This window comes from Pseudozyma flocculosa, assembly GCF_000417875.1.
Source record: "Pseudozyma flocculosa PF-1 unplaced genomic scaffold scaffold00013, whole genome shotgun sequence".
Taxonomy (NCBI): domain Eukaryota; kingdom Fungi; phylum Basidiomycota; class Ustilaginomycetes; order Ustilaginales; family Ustilaginaceae; genus Pseudozyma; species Pseudozyma flocculosa.
In genome coordinates this window covers 848,780-855,684 of record NW_006920881.1, presented here as the reverse complement: position 1 = coordinate 855,684, position 6,905 = coordinate 848,780, and the positions used below count along the sequence as shown (strand labels likewise).

Below are 6,905 nucleotides of genomic sequence, written 5' to 3'. Positions count from 1 at the left end.
CAAGCGGGCCCTCGGAGATCCGCTCGCCTCCCGGGGCTATCTTGCCTTTGTCGAGCGTCAAGCAACACCATCCCGTCTCTTTACCTCCGCGCCCTATCTTTCAGCTTCTCCGACGTCCACCGCTTTCCGATCCCACCAGCGCCCGTCAACATGTTCCAACTGCACTCGCCGAGCTCGACGAGCAACGTCCCGATCTGGCCGCTATCCGCCGCTCGCGTCGTGACGTAACACCGGGCTTTGAGGACGTCTTTACGCCCCCGCCGCCTGAGCATCCGCTCCCAGCGCCAGTCCCGATTCCGTCTACTGCACCTGTCCCGACGACCTCGCAAGTGCCAGAGTCGGTACAGGTTCCAGCGCCAAGTCACGCACCGATTCCGAGTTCAAAGCCCGCGCCCTCCATCCCGCGCCGCATTACGCCGGCCCCAGTCATCGAGCCCGAGCCAACGCGCGCCGAGGCACCGCAAGCGCACGAAGAAGAGGAGAGACACGGGGGCAGGGGAGCGCCAGTGCCGTTCGTGAGCGAGTCCGAGCGCGAGCCAGAGCGCCACCCCCGTGAAGAAGAAGGAGCCGCGTCAGGAAGCGGCGACGCGCAGAAAGAAGGAGCCGATCGAGTTACGTCGTCCGTCTTAGCCAAGCAAGGAGAAGGTGCCCGAGTCGTCGCAGTTCAGCCACAACCGTCGCGCCGCCAGCGTCAACGCATCAAGGCGCTTATCGACTTCCGTGCCATGGAGCAAGCTGCACTACGAGGCAAGAACACGCCTTTCGCCGTCTACGCCGAAGTCCTTAATGAGGCTACGGGCCACGTCACGGCCACGGACGCCGAACTCGATGATGGTGCCATGATGAATGTCGCATCGTATGACTTCCTCGGTGCCTACGGACCCGTCACGCTCCGCCCAAGCAACGTTTACGCCAAGCTCGGCAACAGCAAGGTCGTCAAGTCAGACGGCAGCGTCGAGCTCACAGTTTGCGTCGGCAACAAGCAGAACCTTTCGCGCACCGTTAAGCAATCGTTCGAGGTGCTGCGAGGCTACCCAGGCGCACTCCTCTTTGGCAAGCCGTGGAAAGCGGAGATTGGCATGATCCACTTCTACCGGCTCGAGCTGGCGTTCATTCCCATGCCCGACAAGACCAGTGACGGCCGCCGATGGATTCGGCTCGAGAGCGAGCGTCAGGCCTACATGCCGGGGCTGCCCGAGACGCCGCTCGACGCTCTGCGCCTAACCGAAGATGCAATGGAGGCCAACGTCGAGGAACTCGAGGTACTCGCCGTCCACGGGCTAGGCAACGCCACCGCCACCGCGCCCGCTCTTGCATTCGAGGGGGACCTGGAATCGTCGACGCCCGTCTACGAGAAGACCGACGAGATCGAGGTCCCGTTGGACGACGAAGTCGAGCTGGCGGAAAGCGATGATCAGACCGAGCCCACCGCCGCCGTGCCGCTCCACACCGTCCAACCTGCGGAGGTGCACGTTGACCACAAAGAGCTCGAGCGACTCCAGCACCTGCACCCGCTTGTCAACGAGGACGCCGATTACCTCGCTGACCGACAGAGCTATCGTGACCGTTTTCAGCCATTCCGCCTGAATGGCAGGCCAGACGACGACAGCGAGGAAAGGGCGCAGCGCATCGCCAACACCATCGCGGCTCGCTTCGGCAACGTAGGGACTCCAGCCGAGCGAGAGCACTTCAAGGCGCTCCTCAAGGCCAAGCACCTCGCCTTCGCCGAATCGCTCGCGGATTGCAAGCAGAACCGCGCTGTTGTCTGCGATCCCAAGCTTACAGCCGAGCCGCCGCCCACGACGCATCGGGGCCGTCAACAGCCGCTCTCGCCGCCGCAGCAAGAATTCTTCAACAAGATCGTCGACGAGTACATGAAGAACAACATCATGCGCTACATCGCCGAGGATGAGGTCAGCGTTGTGTCCGAGACACGGATCGTGCCAAAGCCCTCGTCCGAGTATCCGCCCGTCTCGCTCGAGGTCCTCAAGCAGATCGTCAACGCTGCATTGAAGAAGGCGGGCCTCGAACATAACCCGACGATCCCTGAGCCCGACCCAGCGGTCCTCGCTCGCCCACCGCCCACCGAGAAGAAGTGGCGTCTCGTGACCAATTACGCTGGCGTCAACAAGTACATGCGCGACAAGTCCTTCTATCCAGGTGACATGGACGTCAAGATGGGCAAGCTGTCCGGCAAGCGCTATGTCTTCAAGGTGGATGGTTGCTCCGCCTTCTTCGTGGCGCTCCTCTCCGCCTGCGGGATGCTCCTCTCGACGACCTGGGTGCCTGGCCGCGGCTATGTCGTCTACATGGTCATGCCCTTCGGCTTCAAGATCTCGCCGTCTGTCTTCAATCGCTTCATCGTCGAAGCGTTCGGCGACATCTTCGACTGCGATACGACCTGGTGGATGGACGACAGCGGCGGCGGCAAGCAGAGCTTCGGCGACTTCTTCGAGTTCAACCGGCTCTTCCTCGACCGCTGCATCGACGTCGGGTTCACGCTCTCGGTCAAGAAGTGTTCCTACTTCCACGAGGAGGTGCAGTTCTGCGGTCACATCGTCGGTCAGCATGGTATCCGCGTCGATCCCGAACGCCTCCGCGCCATCGTCGACTGGCCCAAGCCTGCCACGGTCCGAGAGTTGATGCAGTTCCGCGGCACGGCCTCGTATCTGCGCAGCAAGGTGCCCGACTTCGCTAAGCACTTCGCGCCCCTCGACGAGCTGACTCGCAACGTCGACGACTACGATAAGTCCCTCGACGAGATCTGGGGCCCTCGACACGACGCCGCATTCCTCCAGGTCAAGCAGCAACTCGTGAACTGCCGCGTCGTACGAGAGCCGCGCTATGACGGTCGCCCATTCTTTGTGCATTTGGATTGGAGCGGTGAAGGCATCGGTGCAGTCCTGCTGCAGGAGTACCTCGTCCAACAAGATCCTGTCACGAAACGGTGGGACGTCGTGGAGGACATCGACATCCGCGAGCCACTCGACGCAGCATCGACGCCGACGTCTGCCGACCAGCCCGATAAGCCCCAGGTCAAGATCAAGCGAGTCGTCTTCCCGTTGGCGTATGCGAGCAAGCGCAACACGGAGCGGGAGCAACGTTACCCAGCACATCTCGGCGAGCTCGTCGCGGCCAAGTTCGCGCTGGACAAGTTCGCACCGTACACGTTCGGCCAGCCCATCGTCCTGGTGACTGACTGCCAGGCGCTCAAGCAGATCCTCGACTCCGACCGCTTCCCCAATGCGCACGCCCGTTGGCGGGAGGAACTGCTCCGCCACGACATCGTCCGAGTCGAGCACGTTACGCCTCCAGCAGCGTCTTACCTGGCCCCGTCTCGTTCACGACGTCGCCGACTTCGTCAAGCGATGCCAGACGTGTCAGCAGTTTGGCCCAACCGAGGGAACGACGCTCAGTCCCGTCGTTGTGATTTCGCCGATGGAAACATGGGCCGCCGACTTCGTCTCGCTGCCGACCTCTCACGGCGTCAGCAAGCTTCTGGTGATCATCGCCTACTTTTCACGCTTCACCTGGGCATTCCCCGTGCGTGCCGCGACTGGCAAGGAGGTCGTCAAAGCGCTCGCGTCGCTGCGCAAGGCGCTCGGGCACCTGCCGCATACACTCGTGACCAACGGCGGCAGTCACTTCGACTGCCAAGAGGTCGCAGTTTACCTCGAGAGCGTTGGAACGCTGCACCACATCACGCCAGCCTACGCACCATGGGTCAATGGCATGGTCGAGCGCGCCAACCGATCTCTCCTCGATGAGCTGAAGAAGCTGTCAGCGCCGGCAGAGATCCCACTGGGCGAGATCGCTTCCGCGCAGTGGCTCCCAAATCTCGACGAAGCTCTCCGCGCCATCAACCGCCATCCGATGAAGGAGCTTGCCGACTTGTCGCCTTTGCAGCTGCACTACGGCCTCACGCGCTACCCGCGCGAGGATCTTGTCGCCGCGACCGTCGAGCCAACAGTCGAGCAACGCCAGCTGGCCCGCGCGTTTGTCGATGTCGATCGTGAGCGCGCCCAGATCCGTCACCTCGGCAGCCAAGACCGCCAGCTACGCACGTCAGCGCCGCAACATGAGCCCGAGGAGTTCAAAGAGGGAGATCTCGTCCTCAAGTACGAAAGCAGACTCCGTTCGACCTACGCTACCGCTGCCAAGCTCGCACCGCGCTGGACAGGCCCATACGTCGTCGAGGCCAAGTTCCGCAGGTCCTACCGCATTCGACTTCTCGCTGACGCGGCCCACATCGAGCGCGCGCACCGTCGACGCCTCAAACGCTTTTGGCCAGCGCTTCCCGAGGACAACGCAGACCTCAACGCTCTCGACGCCGCCTTCGACAAGACCGACGATGAGACTCCCTGAGCCGTGACCCGAGCCTCCACATGATCCAGTGATTCGGTTCCGATTCCCGTTTTCCTTTTCCGTCCTCGTCTCGTTTCCGCCCCTGTTCCAGTACCGCCGTCAGTCTTTTCCCGCCCGAGAGCTTCGGCTCCGGGACGGAGCCTTTTCGGGTTGGGGGCTCTGCCAACGGCTCCGAGGCGCGCATTTTCGCATTTCCGATTTCCGAGCATTTCCTGTATTTTAGCCTCGCGCGCGCGCGCATCCCCCCTGCCAGCGAACCACCACCTTCCGAATCCAGCTTCCCTCGCTTTGGCTCGTTTTCAACGCTGTTGAGCCCGCGATAGTCGACGCAGAGGCGGAGGGAGCCGTCCTTCTTGGGCACGAACAGGATCGGCGCGGCCGCGGGGCTCTTCGAGGGGCGGATGAAGCCTTGGGAAAGGTTCTTGTCCAAGTACTTCCGCAGCTCGTCGAGCTCCTTGGCAGACAGGGGGTAGAGGGGGCCGTGCGGTATGGTCTTGCCGGGCTCCACAACGATCTTGTGGTCGCTAGGGCGGTGCTGCGGCAGGGCGTCCGCACGAGCCTCGTCAAAAACGTCAGCGTAGTCGGCGAACTCCCGCGGGAGCTCGGGGGGCCCGTCCGGTGGCGGCGGAGGGTCTCCTGGCTCCGGCGGTTGTTCGCCAGGGAAATCGTGGATGGTGCAGATGCGGATAGGGCCTTCTTCTCGGGCTAGCCGTACGAGCTCCTCGGCGTCGACGAACTGGAAAGAGCGGGCGGAGACTGCCGCGGACGCGATACGGTAGGGCACGCTTGGCGACGCGCTTCCCGAGGGGCGGGTGCGTCGCCGCGGTGCCTTCATAATCATCTCGCGGCGCTCCCAGTTGTACTGCGGCTGGGTGCGCTCCATCCAGTCCAGTCCGAGGACAAACGGGTGGCCGCCGGTGGCCACCAGGAAGCAGGGATGCTTCCTCGCGACCACCACGCCTCCGATCGAGATGTCCACGCGGGCGACTTGCTCCACGGGGACTCCTCGACCGTCGAAAAGGTAGGCTACTCGTGGCTTCGGTAGCGTCTCGATGGAGGCCTTGGCCTGCCGGGCCACCGCGGGGTCGATGAACGACGCCGTGGCCCCTCCATCGATGAGGGCCAGTCCCTCGGCGCCTGGGATCGTCACCTCGCATTCGTACGTGGGGACGTCCGGGTGCCGCAGGATGCGAATTACCCCGGTCCTCGCGTCGACATCAAATGTCTTCCGCTGGGCTCCGAGGAGGGCCGCACAGGCTCTCAGGTCGCAGGGCGACCCGACGCGGGATGACCTTAGGCCCACGCCGGGAGATCGTTTCCCGAGGGGGCCTCTAGGTCGTCGTCGAGGTCGGAGTCGTCCTCCGAGGGGGCGTCGTCGGTGTCCTCGTCCTCGGACGCATCCGGGCGGTCTCCCAGGAAGACCCTCTGATCGCGGATGACGAGGGAGCGGACCTGGAGATTCTTGCGCTCTGGACAGTCCCTCTGGAGGTGATCCTCGCCACAAGTGTAGCAGAGGTTCATCTTCCGACGGTGCTCGTACACGTCGTTGGGCAGCGTGCGGAGGATGCTCCGCGGCGGCAGCGCAGGGCGAGGGCTTCCGCGAGCGCCGTCAGTCTTGCCCGGCGCCGCGGTGACCCCTCCCGTGGCGGGTTGGGTTCGGACTGCGGCGGTGCGTCCCGCAGGGCGGTCCGCGGTCGAGGAATGCCGGTGCAGCTCGCGGAGCAGCTCGTCCTGCTGGGTGGCCTCGTCCATGTAGGCATCAAGGTCCTCGGAATGGAAATGACCCATGTGGCGGCGGATCTCGTCCTTCAGCCCCAGCTTGAACCGGGTCAGCAGCTGGCCATCGTCGGTGGCGTTGGCACGGGCTGCCAGAGCAAGGAATTCCGCGGCGTAGTCCGCCACCGATCCAGTCTGAGTTAAACGCTGCAGCTTGACCGAGGCGGTATACTGCGGGTGGCGGTCACCGTAGGCCTTCCTGAGGTACTCGCGGAGGGCCTTCCAGCTGAGAAGCATCTCCGGGGGCTCCTCGGCCTGGCGGAGGTTCCGGAGGCGCTCCCAAGGGGTGCCCTTCATGTGGGCATAGGCGTAGTCGATCTTCAGTCGCTCCGAGGAGAACTCGCTCGGGCCGAAGCGGAAGGTGAGGTCGCACTGCTCGAGGAACTCCTCGAGCTCGGCCTTCTTGCCGTCCCACGAGGGCGCTGCGATCTTGATGCCCCTGGCCGAGGGGGCCCCGGCAGGCGACATCGAGGGCTCCCTTGGGCGCAGGTGCGGGGCGGCGTCGCGGCGGAACGACGGGGTGTGTAGGCGGGTTGGACTCCTCGAAACGCTCCTCGGAGGTCAGGCGAGCGGGGTCCCTGGCGTCTGCCGAGTATAGCGGCTCGGAGGCACCCCGAGGGGCCCCCTCCGGGCGGCCCGCCTCACTCTCCTGTGTCGGCGGTGCTGTGGCGGGCGGCCGTGGATCCCGCAGTTGCCGAGACCAGGCGGAGGATGTGGTCCAGGGTGTCCTGCTGACGGCGGACCGCTTCCTCGAGGAGGGCGAT

The 6,905-nt window shown here is 64.2% G+C and overlaps 2 protein-coding genes across 2 annotated transcripts; one reads left to right on the top strand and one right to left on the bottom strand.

The window, feature by feature from the left end:
* Positions 1-725: 725 nt before the first annotated feature.
* PFL1_04275 (uncharacterized protein) lies at positions 726-4,365 on the top strand (the record flags this gene model as incomplete). Its single annotated transcript, XM_007881798.1, has 2 exons — positions 726-3,287; positions 3,319-4,365. 2 exons carry the CDS (start codon positions 726-728, stop codon positions 4,363-4,365), a joined length of 3,609 nt encoding a protein of 1,202 aa, XP_007879989.1.
* Positions 4,366-4,464: 99 nt separating this feature from the next.
* PFL1_04274 (uncharacterized protein) lies at positions 4,465-6,609 on the bottom strand (the record flags this gene model as incomplete). The annotated part of the gene is made up of 3 exons (XM_007881797.1): positions 4,465-4,524; positions 4,670-5,570; positions 5,669-6,609. 3 exons carry the CDS (start codon positions 6,607-6,609, stop codon positions 4,465-4,467), a joined length of 1,902 nt encoding a protein of 633 aa, XP_007879988.1.
* Between the last annotated feature and the right edge of the window lie 296 nt (positions 6,610-6,905).